This window comes from Rhea pennata, chromosome 12 (assembly GCF_028389875.1).
Source record: "Rhea pennata isolate bPtePen1 chromosome 12, bPtePen1.pri, whole genome shotgun sequence".
NCBI lineage: Eukaryota > Metazoa > Chordata > Aves > Rheiformes > Rheidae > Rhea > Rhea pennata.
The window spans coordinates 1,079,697-1,094,630 of NC_084674.1; the positions used below are offsets into that span (position 1 = coordinate 1,079,697).

General features: G+C 50.0%; 1 protein-coding gene across 3 annotated transcripts in view; it reads right to left on the reverse strand.

Moving 5' to 3' along the window:
• Nucleotides 1-814: 814 nt before the first annotated feature.
• The window catches only part of LMCD1 (LIM and cysteine rich domains 1), a 40,372-nt gene continuing 26,252 nt past the window's right edge, over nt 815-14,934 (reverse strand). For all 3 annotated transcript variants that reach the window (XM_062585977.1, XM_062585976.1, XM_062585978.1), the window contains 3 exons: nt 13,269-13,604; nt 7,018-7,233; nt 815-6,110 (listed from right to left, as the gene is read on the reverse strand). In XM_062585977.1, coding sequence (XP_062441961.1) covers nt 5,952-6,110; nt 7,018-7,233; nt 13,269-13,604 — 711 coding nt within the window. In that variant the 3' untranslated portion in view covers nt 815-5,951. The remainder of the gene's footprint in view (nt 6,111-7,017; nt 7,234-13,268; nt 13,605-14,934) is intronic.

A 14,934-nucleotide genomic window follows, 5' to 3' on the forward strand; every position in this document is an offset into this window, starting at 1 on the left:
CCCCCGTTCAACCTGTACAGGAAAAAGCAAGCGACAGGCGCGGCGCGGGGGCTGCGGCCGCGGGCAGCGGGGGTTTCAGGCGGCCCCGCCGGGGCTCGCACGCGGCAGCGGGCTGCGGGGCTGCGGGGCTGCGTGCTGCCGCGCTGCCTCTCCCTGGCCGCTTGCCCCTTCGCCTCCGTCCCCGGGCTCCTGCAGCGCGCTCTGGAGCTCAGGGGCGTGGAAATACCCGTGGAAAAAGCAACCGGGAGAGCAGCGCGGCTTTGTGCGGGCTGCGGGCCCGCTCGCGCAGCGGCCGCCTGCTCTCCGCTTCCCGCGCCCGGCGGGAGCGCCGGCACCGAAACGCTGCAGCGGGGCTCGCGGCAGGGCCGGCGCCCGCGCCGCGGGGAGCCTGTTCGGGGGGCTGCTCTGCTCGCTCCCCCGCTCGGCTGGCAGAGCGCTGCCCGCGGCGCGCTCCAGCCGCCCCACGCCAAACGGTGCGGCGGGCACGCCGGCCGAGCCGCCGCTTCTGCTCCTCGGCGGGCCCGAGCGGCCCCCGCCAGCTCTCCCCGGGGCTCCTCGCGAAGGCCCGGCCGCGGCTCGCGCCGTGGGAACCCCCGAGCCCGCGCTCGCCGAGAAGGTGCCCTGCCTTCCAGGGGGCCGAAACCCCTTCCCCTCCGTTTCCTTAGGAGCGCAGCGCAGCGCGGGGATACTGGAAGACATAAACCAAGTGTTCTTGCAGTGTGCAAGGCAGAGTAAGGAAAGTACTGTAAGACACGTATGGTGCCAAGGCTTGCACGCACCAAGTCTTAAAATAAGGACACAATACATAAACATGTAATTGTGGAGAGATTTACTTGTTAAGTGATTTGACTGGACAGGTTGAATTAAAAAGTAAATAAAAGCTCAAATTAGATGTATAGAGGCCTAAGTAACCCTGCTTTCTATAGAGTAACACATACCCAGATGAACGCTGTTATTTGCAGAGCCCTAAGGCGGCGGCGGCTGCGTCTGGTCTCCAGACAAACGCTTTCAGTGAAACACGAGCACTTCCTGAATACTTGGTTTTGCACCCCTCAATTTTCCCCCCGGAGGGTTTTGGAAAGTTCTACTGCAGTGTTTATACAGCCACCTCGGTCTGCCTTTGGTTTATGTTTTTCTCACCTGACACCACCAACTTTTGACACTTAAAGGAACCTGAAATTACACTATATAAAGAACTGAGGGCAATAATAAAACTCTTTAAAGTTTGAGCAAGACAGGCCTCTTCCACCCAGGTAATTATTGAGTTGTGCTAGAGATGACACCGTTTCCGTGGCCCTCGCCTACCCCCGGGTAAACAGCCAGCATCACGCCGAGTCCAGCCGAGCAGGGCCAAGCCAGGGCGCTGGAGAAATACCCGAGCGAGGAGGACTTTTCCTACGCTGTGCTGAGGAGGAGAGTTGGCCCCAGCCCTCCCCAGCCGGGACGAGGCGAGGGGCGGCAGCGCGGCTCGTCCCCCCAGCGCCAGCCCCCGTGAAGGGCCTGAGCCGCCGGCGACGGGGCCAAGCCGGGGCGGCGCTTGCAACGTCTCCGAGACCCTTCCTGGAGGCTGGTGAGAAAATAACGTGAAGGGGCTGGCGGGGCGAGCGGGCACCAGGCGTTGCCCCGGGGTCTCAGAGCATCCCGTACCAGGGAGAGGGCGCGCACGCAGCCCAGCGAGATCGATGCTCTTTAACAGGAGTTTTTATTTGAAACAAGGGGCTGGAAGCGGCTGTGGAACAAGACGGCTGCTCCTGTCGCACACAGCAGCCTCGTGAGACACCTCGACTTTTACCAATTCACAAGAGCGAGCTTCCGCAGGCAGCGGCTAGCCCTCCGCGAGCCAGCAGCGCCCCACTGCAAATCTAAACTCCCCTGAAAAGCAGCGACCGCGGCGCACCGAGGACACAGCTGCAGCAGCCCTTCGTTCTAGACAATAAACCCTAGCAAAATAAAACGTGATGTCTTCACCTGCGGGACATGTGCACACTGAATTTCAGTTTTAATAAAGACACTAAAGACTGGCATACGGTTTGAGCTGTTAAATCCATTAATTTAATGCACAGCGTTTTGCTAAGCTGTTTAATTGCAATGAGGTTTGTTTTTGTTTTTTTAAGCAGAAAGTATTTTAGAGGCTACAAAAATACCTGGAAAGCTGGGGTAGATGCCAGAGATCCAAAAGACTTAAAGTAAGCATGTGCATGCTGAAACAGGGACATTAAAAGAAAATTACAATTTATATTTCACAAAAACCCAATCCAAACTAGAACATGCTGCACTGGCATTCAACTCAAAACAGCTGAATAAAGCCATTAGTGATGGAGTATTTTTGTATTTATGGAAACGGACTGAAAAAAAGAAAGAAGCTGATGCTATCTGTAGTAGGAGAGCAGTAGATGGTGATCACAACCCAGGAAAACAAATCCATGACAAAGGCACTATGACTGAAGATGATCCTTATATGCAAAATGGACTTTACGCCAGGACATAGTGAAGAGCAAACAGCTCAATAGCTATTGTCCGGAGAGGATGAAAAAGCAAGCCCAGATTTAATGAGCTTAAGAGCACTAAATTAGAGAGTAAGAGATCAAACTAGAGTGCATCTGCAGCATTACGTAGAATATTCAAAAAAAAAAAAGAAGTGTTGATTGTTGATATTCAGGATTTTAGACAAGTACTTTTAGTTGCAAAAAGTTTTAGGACAGTAACAGCTGTGTTCTCGTTCCAATAGTTTAAACATTGGGCTTAACTTTGCACTCATTTCTACAGTTGAAAACTACATAATTTTAATTCAGTCATGCTAAGTTTACAGCCGCAGAACAGAAAAAAAATGGCTGATAACAAAATAATTTCAAAATGGAAAGCAGGGACCCTGATCCTGCAAATCCTTCCTTGCAGGAAGGGCCCCGCGCAGACTGTTTACGCAAAGACGACCCGCACGCCGAGGAGGGGCCGAGCCAGGCGCTCGCAGGAGTGCTGCGGAGAGCACGAACACCGAAACCAAGAGCTTCGTTAAGCGCTTATGCAGCCCGCCCCGGTTCCACTGCCAGGTTCGTTATTGGAGTCACTAACGATTATTTGGGAGATGCGGGAGGAGAAGCCCGCGGGACCCACGAGGTCCGGACCCACGGGAGCGCCGCCCTCGCCCAGAACGTGCCCGTGCCCAGGCGCCCCCGCAGCCCCGCCGGCCGCTGCCCGCTCCAGGAGCTCGCTTTGCGCCGAGCACTTTAAAAGGGCACTTTTTGCGGCGCCGAATTGCGAGTGCCAGGAGGCCGAGCCGGGCTCCGGGGGCTCCCGAGGGCCCTCGCCGGCACGGGGAGCTGCCCGGCACCGCCGGCGCCACGCAGAGCTCCAGCTGCGTCCGGCACGGGGCTTCCAGCGTCCCAGTTCAGCCACAGCATTGCAGAAACACCCGACTCGGGTCACGGACCCGGCTCGCCCCTCCTCTGCATTCACTTCAGCACAAACACCCTGCAAGCACTTTGCAGCCAACCGAGGCAAGGCAGAACAAAACCCAGGCCAGCCAGGGGAAAAGACCGCAGCAATCTGCGTTTTCCGTGGTCCTGGTGGTTAGTTACTTAATAGCTTTTCACTTTTAAGAACTCGGTGTTCTATTGATTTTTGCATTTGGTTTATACGTTTCCTGGATGGGTTATCTCCGTATACCTAGCTTGCGGGCAAATCGCTCTGAGAGAGGCAACCAGCTGCATGCACAAATGGACAGTGACTTTCTAGCAAGGAATGCTGTTTGGATGTTAGTGTCTTTGCCGAAACAGCGTCTCCTAAGTGATGCAGGCTATTTCCATCACTGCTTACTTTGAGCATACGCATGTTTGGCTGCCTTAACTTAGCAGGGTTTAGAACAACATCGTGCCTTCAGAAAAATTACAAAGGTTTTAGGAAGTTTCCATTGTAACAAAACAGATGCAATAAAACTAAGCACTGGGTTTAGCTCTTCATCCCTGCTTCGCTAACAACCAAAGTGCCTGTATCTAAAGCTACTCAGAGAGAATTTGATTATGCCTTAGTGTGACTTGGGGCCTATGCATCTTCTGATGTCTTACAGCATCCCACCGAGTTTCCAGAAGCAATGCCCCCAGACACTGGAAGTAGCTGCTGTATAACCAGAGATGGGTCAGACTGACACGAGGGCCACGGACAGCCCAGGAGCGCGAGCACCACGTGCCCATCGCTCCCGCCTTCAGCACCACAGGAGCGGCATGTTGCTGCTCTAGTTCTGGAGGCAGGGTTTCATCTACTCTTTTGAGATCTCTCAGCATTTCCAGGAACATTAACTATACAAATGGAGGTGGGAAGGCTGGAGGCATCCACCAGAGCAGCCCACACTCACCCCCACAAAACATTTGGACGCATCTTTTACACTAAGTCTTTATCTCACCTACTCTAAAACAGTGATCAGCTCGGACCTACTCCTTCCTAGTGGTAGATATCGTCACCACGGGGTGCAAGGCTTCAACAAGCTGCACACAGCAGAGGCTTGCATGCAGCTGCGCGAGCAGAAGGACAGAGGTGGAAGCTTGCTTTGTGCATCCTGCTGTCAAACTTGCATGCTGTCATTTGTGAGCTATTTTACAGCAATTAAGCAAACATTCACAGCAGGGAGTACGCTCTGAAAGCAAGAAGCCAGCATCTTCTGTCGGAAAGAGAAATATCTTAGCAGCTGTGAGCTCCTTACACCGCTACAAACAGTATTCCAGTTCTTTCTGGCAAATAACTGACATTTAGTATAAGAAAAAAGACCAAGTGCACAGACATCTACTAGTCTGGACTGTTGGACAGTTTGTGACCAACAGAAGGATTGCATGACACGGGGAAGGAAACACAAGTGGATTCAGTGCTGATTCTAGGCCGCCGCTGTCCCTGTTCAGTCTGAAATGCAGCGGCGATCTTACCTCGCGAACGGAGAGCACGCCGCCACCGGCGGGGCGAACAGCCGCTCCGCAGGCTCTGGAATGGAGACACACTTCTCCTTCTTGGACACCATCAGTAACACATTACAGGGGAAAAAACAAAAGACAGGAAAACTGGCATTGCAGTATGTCAGACATGAAAAACCTGAGACAACTCAAGCTGAAGTGTTGTCTTCCATAAAATTCCTGGTCAAGACAAGCTGAAATAAGGTCCATGCTGTAAATGCTAGCTACCTCCGGTACTAGTGCGAGAACACAACGCCTCTCTGTTAAAACACACTCACTTGAAACAGGGAGGCGGCAAGGGAGAGAACTCAGCAACAAGGTGCTGGGAGGAGCTGCCCGGAAAGTCTGCATTCCCGTTTCATGTCTACAACTCAGATTAGTTGAATTAGTCAACTGTCCATAACTGGTCTGCCATTGGGGTAGATCTATAAAGCTTTTATCTTGCTAAGGTTAAATAAATCATTCTGTATGCCAGTCTTTACTTATTTTTACATTACTGTAAACTTACAAGGAGAAAGCTACATATTGCAGGTATTTTATATCATCTGCTTTCAGAAAGTTATTGCTTGGTTAACCAAATTCTTTAAAATCGTTGATTTAGTACAATTGTCAACATTGTATTAATGTAAACTTCCAGTATGGATTTCAAAAAACACCTTGTTATTGGCCATCACCATAGGTTTAGTATATCAAAAATTAACTTTGAGATGTGCTATTTCTAAGAGAATTTGCAAGAACTTAAATATGAGAAGCTGAGAGGTTTGCATTTTAAACAAAAAAATCCCAAATTTGTGTTTAAACCTGATCGTAGTAAGATGCACCTCGTACACCCCACCCCTCGGACACGAATAGGATGCAAGGGGGTAGTTAGCTGCTGGCAAGTGAATAGCCAGGCTCTAATTTGAGCCTAAAGAACAATTTTTTTTTTTTTTTTTTTAAAGAACCTTCCACTTCTCAAACTGCACCAATTCTGGCTTGGATCTGGGAGCCAAGGGTGCTTTCCCAAGCGGCTCTGGTTCAGGGATGTCTGCTTCTACTGCAGGTGGCACACAGCAGGCTGGCGCTGTCGAGGCTGAAGGGCTTGCCGGTCAGCAGCGTCTCGCACCCCACGCAGGCGAAGTGCTTCTTGTGCCAGCTCATCCCCTCGGCCTGCTGGTAGTCCTCCGCGAAGATTATCTAGGGAGCAAGCAGAGAATCGTTCGTTCCCGTCGTTTCTGCCGCGGGCAGCCCGACCGAGCGCGGCGGCACGGACGAGGCGAGCGGCACCCCGCCGAGTCGGGGCTCGTCGGGACGGAGCGCCCCGAGCCAGCGCGCCATTAAACCCATCAGCTGCTGAGATCAGTCTTCAGAGAACGCGTAAATAGGGATGGGACTACTCGGGAGCAATCAAGCCAAAAAAAAAAAAAAAAAAAAAAAAAAACAAGGGCTGCAATTACAAACTATAGAAGCGTCACTTTAAACATGACGAGAGTTAGATTCCTGCTCCAAGATAAATACAGCGCAGCTAGCGGAGATGAAGCCACCAATATTTTACTTTCCCACCCTGTTTCCTCCAGCGCAGGTCCCTCCAGCTCCCCAGTGAAGCTGCACGTCCCAGCGACCAACACCAGAAGGATACAGCTAGCAGGGGGGCGAGGCGCACGCTAGACGGGCCCCAAATTAACGCGCGGGGCGGCAGGGGCCGGGGAGCGGGGGCCAGGGAGCGCGCTGGGGAGCGGGCGGCAGGGGCTGGGGCGCAGGGGCTGGGGCGCAGGGGCCGGGGAGCGGGCGGCGGGGGCCGGGGAGCGCGCCGGGGAGCGGGCGGCAGGGGCTGGGGCGCAGGGGCTGGGGCGCAGGGGCCGGGGAGCGGGCGGCGGGGGCCGGGGAGCGCGCCGGGGAGCGGGCAGCGGGGGCCGGGGAGCGGGCCGGGGAGCGGGTGGCAGGGGCCGGGGCGCAGGGGCCGGGGAGCGGGCGGCGGGGGCCGGGGAGCGTGCCGGGGAGCGCGCCGGGGAGCGGGCAGCGGGGGCCGGGGAGCGCGCCGGGGAGCGGGCGGCGGGAGCCGGGGCGCAGGGGCCGGGGAGCGGGGGCGCGAGGCCAGCCCCACCTCGTCGCAGCCGGCGCAGCGCGGCCGCAGGCTCTCGCAGTAGTGGCGCCCACACCACACCGCTCCGTTCTCCCAGAAGTAGATGAGGTCGACGAGCGGCTCGGAGCACTTGCAGCACACGAAGCAGGCCGGGTGCCACTGCCGGGCGTAGCCGGCCCTGTCCGCGTAGACGACGGGGCAGTCCGCCGGCACCGCCTGCTTGCACACCTCGCAGCGCTGCGGTGGAGAACATCGTTAGTCCTAGCCACTCGGAAGCGAGCGTGGGGCGGCCTGGGCATGCGGCACAATCAAAAGCAGCGAGCTCCACGCACGTGCCGGATTTGCGCTACTCAGGCGCTCCAGGCCACAGCATCTTTGCAATGCATCATTCTCTCGCAGTTGGAAAGAACAGCAGTTAGCAAAAAACTGAGCAACACATGATTTCACTAAATATTCTGAAGGGACCTACTGTGTTCCTGCTTGACATCCCGTAGCACCAAGGAGGAGAACAGAAATAAAGTCTTTAATGCCAGGATTTTAAACCATGTAGTTTAGGCTGCTTTTATTTTAGCTCTTGCTCTGTGAAGATAAGTTTAAGAATGCAAAAGGCAAATTTTACAGCCACACCAGCTTGAAAGGCATAGTGAACAAAGAACAGGCTGCAAGGGCGCTACCGAACAGCTCAGCAAAGGGGAAGGGCAGTGGCTGCAGCTTGAGAAAAACGCTGGCAAAGATGTCTCCACCACACAGACGAGCTCAGGAAACACAGGCACCATCACCATGCTCACAGTTAACACAAGCAGTGCCTCCAAATCAACTGCCAACATCCTGCAGAAACACCCAAAGTGGCAGATTACAATTTAAAAGTCATTGTAAGTAAATTTAAAATTTGCTAGTCCTCATTTGGAAAATTGTTTCCTATCTTCCAGCCAGATCCTCAGCAGGTAAGAACGACACTGCCACCATCAGCTACATATTTGGCTTGGGGGAAGAGAAGTCCTGAAAACTAAAGCCAAGCTTCCCTAAGCTTCAAAGGTTCTCCAAGAAAGCTGTAAGACATCCTTGTGCAGAAAGATGACTACAACAGCATCCTAGTGCAGAAAAATGCAGCGTGTCAGAGGCAGATATTTTGGGTAGAGATTATAAACTTGGTCTTTTCTCTTTACCTACTTTTTAAATATAAGACAGACATCACTCTACAGATTTCAGCACAGTGCTCTCAATTTACAACATTGTAAAGAGGAAGACTTAAGAGTTGGCTAACCTGAAGAGTAATTAACATCTGTGCTTATTATGTGCAAGACCAACTGGGTTTATTCTTTATCTGTGGCCCACAGGGTGATCCTGTGATATTTTAAAAGCAAGCTTTAAAGCTCTTCTGTAGAGCTGACAGACCACGTGCGGTTGCCTGGCTCTCACCTAAGTTCTCACTGCAGTCTCTACAGCCCAAGGCAGGCTGATGGCTGCTGAGCCTGCACACTTCGGTCTGTAAAAGAAGTGCCCGTAAGTAGCAGCTGGAGTTTCTTCCAGCAAAGCCTTTGGCTGCAAGGCTATACTTCTGCTAGCAATCTTTAAAGCAATCTGGCTAAAGCTTTTATTAAAAAAAAAAAAAAAAAAAAAAAAAAAGTAGTGTCTAAGCAACTTTTGTCACGTGTTACAGCTTAATCTGCTTTGCCCAATTAGACAACTTAGAGAGCAACTTTCTCGCTGTCCCTTCCAAGTCCTGTGCAGTGAGCGTTCTCGATGATCCCGTGTTGGTAACTTGCCACCTCCCAGCTCAATGATTTCACTTAAATGCTTTGGATTTAAGCTGACAAGTTTCTAATAGGTGGGTAGGAGAGCGATAGAAAAATAAATTTCTCCGAAGTACGTAAGTAATAACTGCTGAGCTGCAGAAGAACCTCACCAACAGAGATGGGACATGGCAGAGGACGCAGACTAACTGTCCACGCTGCCCTTGGACGTCCCTGCCGAGATGAGAGCCACAACCTAGCCTACCAACTAATCCAGTATTATGAGCAAAAGCGCAAGAGGGCACAAAGTGTTTCCTGGCTTAGTTCTTCATGCGAGTATGAAAGGGGATATATTTACTTATATTGTCCCTTTCATTTTGAAGGGTTTCAAAGCACTTATAAGTGTACACCCAAAAACTATGCAAATGAATGAAGAAGCTTCTAGTCATAGGAGCTATGCTATTTCTGTTCTTACAGGAAATAACATAACAAAACCCTGCAATTACAGTGCAGACCTGCTGGCAGAGCATTAGTCACGATACACTGGCCTCGCTTTTTGTAGTAGTAGATCTGTAGCAATGAACTTCACGCTTGCCATATGGGAGCACGGCCTTATTTCTCCCTATGTCACTGATGCCTCCCTAAGGCTCTTGCACCAGATTTAAGCAGCAATTCAGAACGCCGGAGAACCCTACCCAGGCTGTCGTAAGCTAACCCGACGCTTCCACCCTGAGAGAAACCTCCAAGATGCATCCATCCCACTTCTACTTATCTTGCAAGATCTGACATTCAGGACAGAACATAAACACAAGCAGCTTTCCAAGTTCCTGCTCAAATTTCCTGCCAGCGAGAACAGCTAAAAAGCATCTTATTTCTTTCTCTCTATGAGAATTACTCACAGGGCTTTCACTAAGCATCAAAAGCATTCTATAATTTCTATTCCCCTGCCATTTACCACAAAAAAATAAAAAGCAGGTCTTCAAATTTCAGACTGGATTGCAGCTTGGTACTCATTTTACTCCCTTGTGTAGGGAGATGAGTGAGGACTTTATTAGCACTGCTACCCGCGGCACTGGCCAAGAGCGTCCTTCCTCGTCTCCTGGCTAAGCTGTTTTTCTCCCTTGCTGCTATTTTACAGCCACGGCTTCCACGGTAGAAGCTCCCTGAACACAGCTTAGCTTCCATTCAGTAGCTGTTAGATCGCTGGCCTCAGTCTTTTAGGGACAATAGCTCATTTTGATCGACTACTTTACCATTTGATTTTATTCCGACATACAGGCTTGTAACAGTAGACTTTACAGTTCCAGGAGGGTTACAGACTATTTTCTGCTTGGTGGAAAACACGCAGCTAAGAGAAAGACAGGCCTGTTCCAGTTATGGGGCCCCTCCCTGCAGCATGAAAGAGTTCAAAAGGTTGTTTGAACTCAGATGCCTTCCTCATGGTGATTTACCCCAGCCCAGTATGTTTTGCTTTACACACCAATCTCAACACAGCTGGCCTGGCCATGCAATGGGAGGTTTAACAACCTTAGCACAGGGACCACACAAATGCCCGAGGAAATGGTTTCGTCTTGTTTCTTGGTTGTTCTCTGCTAAAGCAAGGGTAGTCTTACACCTGATCATGATCATGATAAAGGTCAGGCTGATATCCTAATCTGAAATAGGGTGAAATCAAGCCACTGGAGTTCATTCAAAGGCTTCATATTAAATAGATTCAAATCTGCATCCTACTTTTAGTGGACTCAATCAAGAAACATCACTCAGGCTGCTTCAGAATCAGGATCTCCAAAAGAAGCCATTCAGCACCACGTTACGCTCCCCAAAGGCACTCATATCTTCAAAAAGTCTTGGGGCTCAGGGGCAAACTCATCCACAGCAGATGTCTCACGCTGAAGACTGCTCAAACCCACGCAGCTCAACCACAGCTCCTGGAGAGCAGGGAGGAAGAGGACTCCAAGAAAATTTCTCCACACTTGGGTACAGTGCTTACATTTAGTATCCCAGTTTTAGGAAACGTGTAGAAGATGGTCAAACAAGTACAGAGGTACCCAGATCTCTACTGCCTATGTTTCAATCCTGAATACCTGTCCAGCATTAAAATTCCCAGTGTCTTTGCACACTTCATTTCTCAGTCCCCTTTACATTCATTCTGTATCTCTCCCTTGATAGCTTTTTATTTTGCTCACATCTCTGCTTTTGCCCTCACACACAGTGCAAGGTAAAGAGCTATATCATAATCACTTGCAGCTCTCTTGGACCATCTCCTCAAGGACTAAAATATCTACATGCTACCCTGTTTGTCTTGTTAAGAGATGCATTTGAATGACACTTGCAACTTTTAATTTCTTGAAAAAAAAAAAAGACATGTCACAGAATTGGATATGATTTGATGGGACTGACGAGCCTGGCACCAAGACAAGAGATCTGCCCTCAAGCAATCCAGGCAAGCTGCAGAATATCTGTAAAGCCAAAGGCTTTCTTTCATATTAACTACAACACACGTTCCAAGGACTCATTCTTGGCTATGAAGAATATTCATGGTATTTAATTTTAGCCTCTATTGTGCTCTGGGCACCTTCACCCTTCCATTAACAAGGCAGAAAGGTTCAGCTCCTAACTTTACATTATACCTCAACCACAACCAAGGTAAATGCCTAAATGAGGCTGCTTGCATCTCTCATTACACTGATGCAAAGAATGTAGCCTGCATTAGAAAAAAATACAAAACTTTTTTAGAGACACATTAGGAACAGAAAATATCAAGTACTGCATGAGGAAAACATGCATAGCTACAGTAACAGGGAAGAATGGGAATTTATGATGTTTTAGCAAGGACAGCAGGACTCAAAAGTTAGCATCACTGTACAGCTAGGAAACAACTTGCTTTACACACAGTATGGCATCGCACCGTGCAGCCTCACAGAAGCAAGGTTTGGGACACACAGAGCAGCAGGGAACATCGACGCCCGCCAGGCCAGCCCAGGGCCCACCTAGCCTGGGTGGGGCCCTCTCTCGCTCTGCAGGGAGGTACCCTTCTACTGCTCCAAATCAGTAATATTTAACACAGTCATAAGCAACTATGGAAAGATAGAGGGAGTTTTGCTGTCTGATTTTTCAATGACAGCATTTTCCTTCCAGTGCAGTTGTATCAGAACTAATAGGCCTTCTGGGAGCCTAGCACACTTCATTTCTTGGGTCATAGCCAACTCCTATCACTTCAAAAGCATCAGTTTCTGCATGATGGATCATATCACAATTGGATGGTTAGAGTGGGAAATAGGAGGTTTGTCTTTGGCATGGCAAGAAACTGTAGCATTTTGCAGTTTGCCCAGAACTCAGCTGCACAGCGTGCTAGTCTACGTGGAACTCCTGCAACTCCTCCTGGTTTCGAGGCAATTCCATGTTTCAGCTAGCGCCTCTAGAAAAATAATGCTTTAAACTCTACAGAGAATAACATCACAGTTATGTATTTATTTGGAAGCACAAACTCGTAGTCTAAATAAACTCTTATTGCTAAGATGACTTTTATTAATGAGCTTAATGGAAACCTTCCTTTTTTGGCTGATATTTTTTAGCTTACACTTTGTCCAATTCAATGTTTTGTTGCAATAGTGATAAATTTTTACTGTATCACTGGACTTTAAAAGTCAGATACATGTTAATGGAAAAGGACATAGTAGACAGGAGACATTACCCAATATGGAATGAAAATTGACTGCACTTAATGTGTTACAATCTCAGTATAGTAATGGCCAGAAAAATGTTGCTTAAAAACATTCATATGCCTTTTTCTTCCTCAGCTTTGAATCCTCTGCTGCTAGATATTCTCACAGAAGCCAGTATGAAATACATTCACTCAATATATTTTATGGCAAGCATCTGTTCAACAATCGCAATGGCCACTCCAGACCCCTCTTAGACTGGGTTTAGAGAAAACACGTCTAAAAGGATGTTAGAGAATCTCATTTCCCTATGGAAATGTGTTTTTACGTCCAGAGAGAGGTATGGCCTGTTGCCTAAGCTCTCCAGAGTTACTAGTTTTTGGAGCATTACGTCCACATTCACAGCTTTGCATTAGACTGAGACACCATGCACTGTTACTTGTGTTTTCTACTTGAACTAGTCTAGAAAGCTTTGCTGAAAAACTCTCCAATTTGCAATGAAATGCAGTGTCTCATCTTGAGTACCTTATTTTCTCATGATTGCCCTAGGATATGTCAGGCCAGAGTTGCTTTCGGAGCTGGCAAGAATGCAAAGTTACTTGGCAATCAGTGGCTCTTTCCATAACAGAAGAAGGACATTTACTTACCATGGTGGTTCAGCACAGCTTTGGCTGTGGAGGGAGGGAGAGAGGGAGAGAAAGCAAACCCTCCTGAGGGCTATTACATGGATACAGTAGGGATGGAGTGCTCAAGGGTTGCAACCTTGCTCATCCACCTATGGGAGCCACGATGCAACTAAGCATTGCAGCACGGCTAGGCTAGCCTGGAAAAGCGCTACAGCTTTTTGGAAAAGCGTTACGGCCTGCGCAGCACTTACACCCTGCCCTCCCGCGGGCGTGCTGTCGACAGCTCCGTTGGTGGACTCGGAGGGTTTGCTCGCAGCCAGGGTTTTGTCTTGCTGCTTCCCGTCCTCCTTCGTGCTGCCGCCCTGCCCAGGGAGCGCGACCTCGCCAACACCCAGAGCATCGGCTTTGTATTTCTTTACAAAGTCTTCCATGAGCTTCGCCTCGCCCTCAGCGAGGCCGCGGCACTGGGAAGGGTCCTGGTCATAGATAGGGAGCTGTCTCATCAGCTGCCGCCGGCGATAGTACGCGCCCTCCGTGCCTGCCACCGGCTGCATCTCCTTGGGGATCAGCTCCATGTACTGAATGGCCTAGGGCAGAGACAAGAGCACACAGTTACCTCAAAGTCATCTTCTTGCAGGGCAACATGGGCTTTGTTTGCACCACGACTTCTGCAAACAGCTATGCTGCTCATGGTATGGATGCACTGCCATGAAACACATGGCTTTCCCAAACTGCTCCATGCCATGCTTCAGAAAAATTCCTGAGCATTTTCAGCTGCAATTCTCAGCCAGACAATAACCTGATCTCAGTCAACAATCACCCGCGTTTTTTCCTCCCTGGAGGACAGAGCAGTTTTATGGAGTGCCACGTGCGCAGCTCCCCGGGAGAGCAGGGGAATGCCTCCCACCACCCCTCACTCCCAGAGGCCCAGGTTTCCTGCAGCTGGCACCAGGAGCACCTGCCCTGTCCCAGGCGTGTCAGGTGAGCTCTTAGTCTCCATGCAGAAACAAAGCAGAGGGAAGGACCTCATCCGAGACGCATGTCCCCACCAGGCTAGGTAAGCCTGGATTCCCCTATCCTCACATATTTTCTGATTTGAACAGAAACCTCTTCTCAACTTCAAGGGTTCTTGTCTGGATAAACAAGATACTCTAATTAAGGTCATGGCTTGCAGATAGATTTCTTTCAAGCAATAATTTCTTCATGCAGAAGTGTTTCTGCCAAACACAATATTAACATCATGGCTATTCAGTACTCAGTATGAATTCTGTGCCTTGATCTTTAGCTTTAGATGAGCAATCTAAAGTGGAACATGTGCTCAGACAAATTGCATCTCAGCAGCCAGACAAGCTGAGCACTTGTTAGAGCTTTGCAGAGCAGTCTTCAGGTTTTGTGATGAGAAATGGCTCAGGACTCTCAGTGCATGAAAAGCAAGTGGCTTCTCCCTTTGAATTCAGGCAGCTGTGGACAGGTGCAGACACCCATCCCCTCCCAGCTGTGTGAAGCAACACAAGGAGGCTTTGACAGCTCCATCCGATTCCCACTCGTGTAACTAGTTTGCATTCAAATCTCAGCATACGCTCCCCCTTGCTGACATCAGGATGCCCATATTCCAGACAATTACAGAACAAAACTGCTGAAAAGTCCAGAAACGCAAACAAATGCATGAACAAACCCAAAAGCAGCTGGTTTCGTACTCCCCTCGCACTGAGTACCAGTGTGCTTTGGATAACAGATAAAGGCCGTAACAAGAGCACCCAGCTCGCTTCCTTGGGCCACGCAGTTGTATTGGGCTGCCAGCCAGGGCCATGAGCCCAAAATCATGGATGGTGGCACCACAGGCCACGATGGAGAACAGAACCTCATGCACTCCAAGGGGGGCACGCACAGCACTTGGGTGAGATATTAATGATCTGG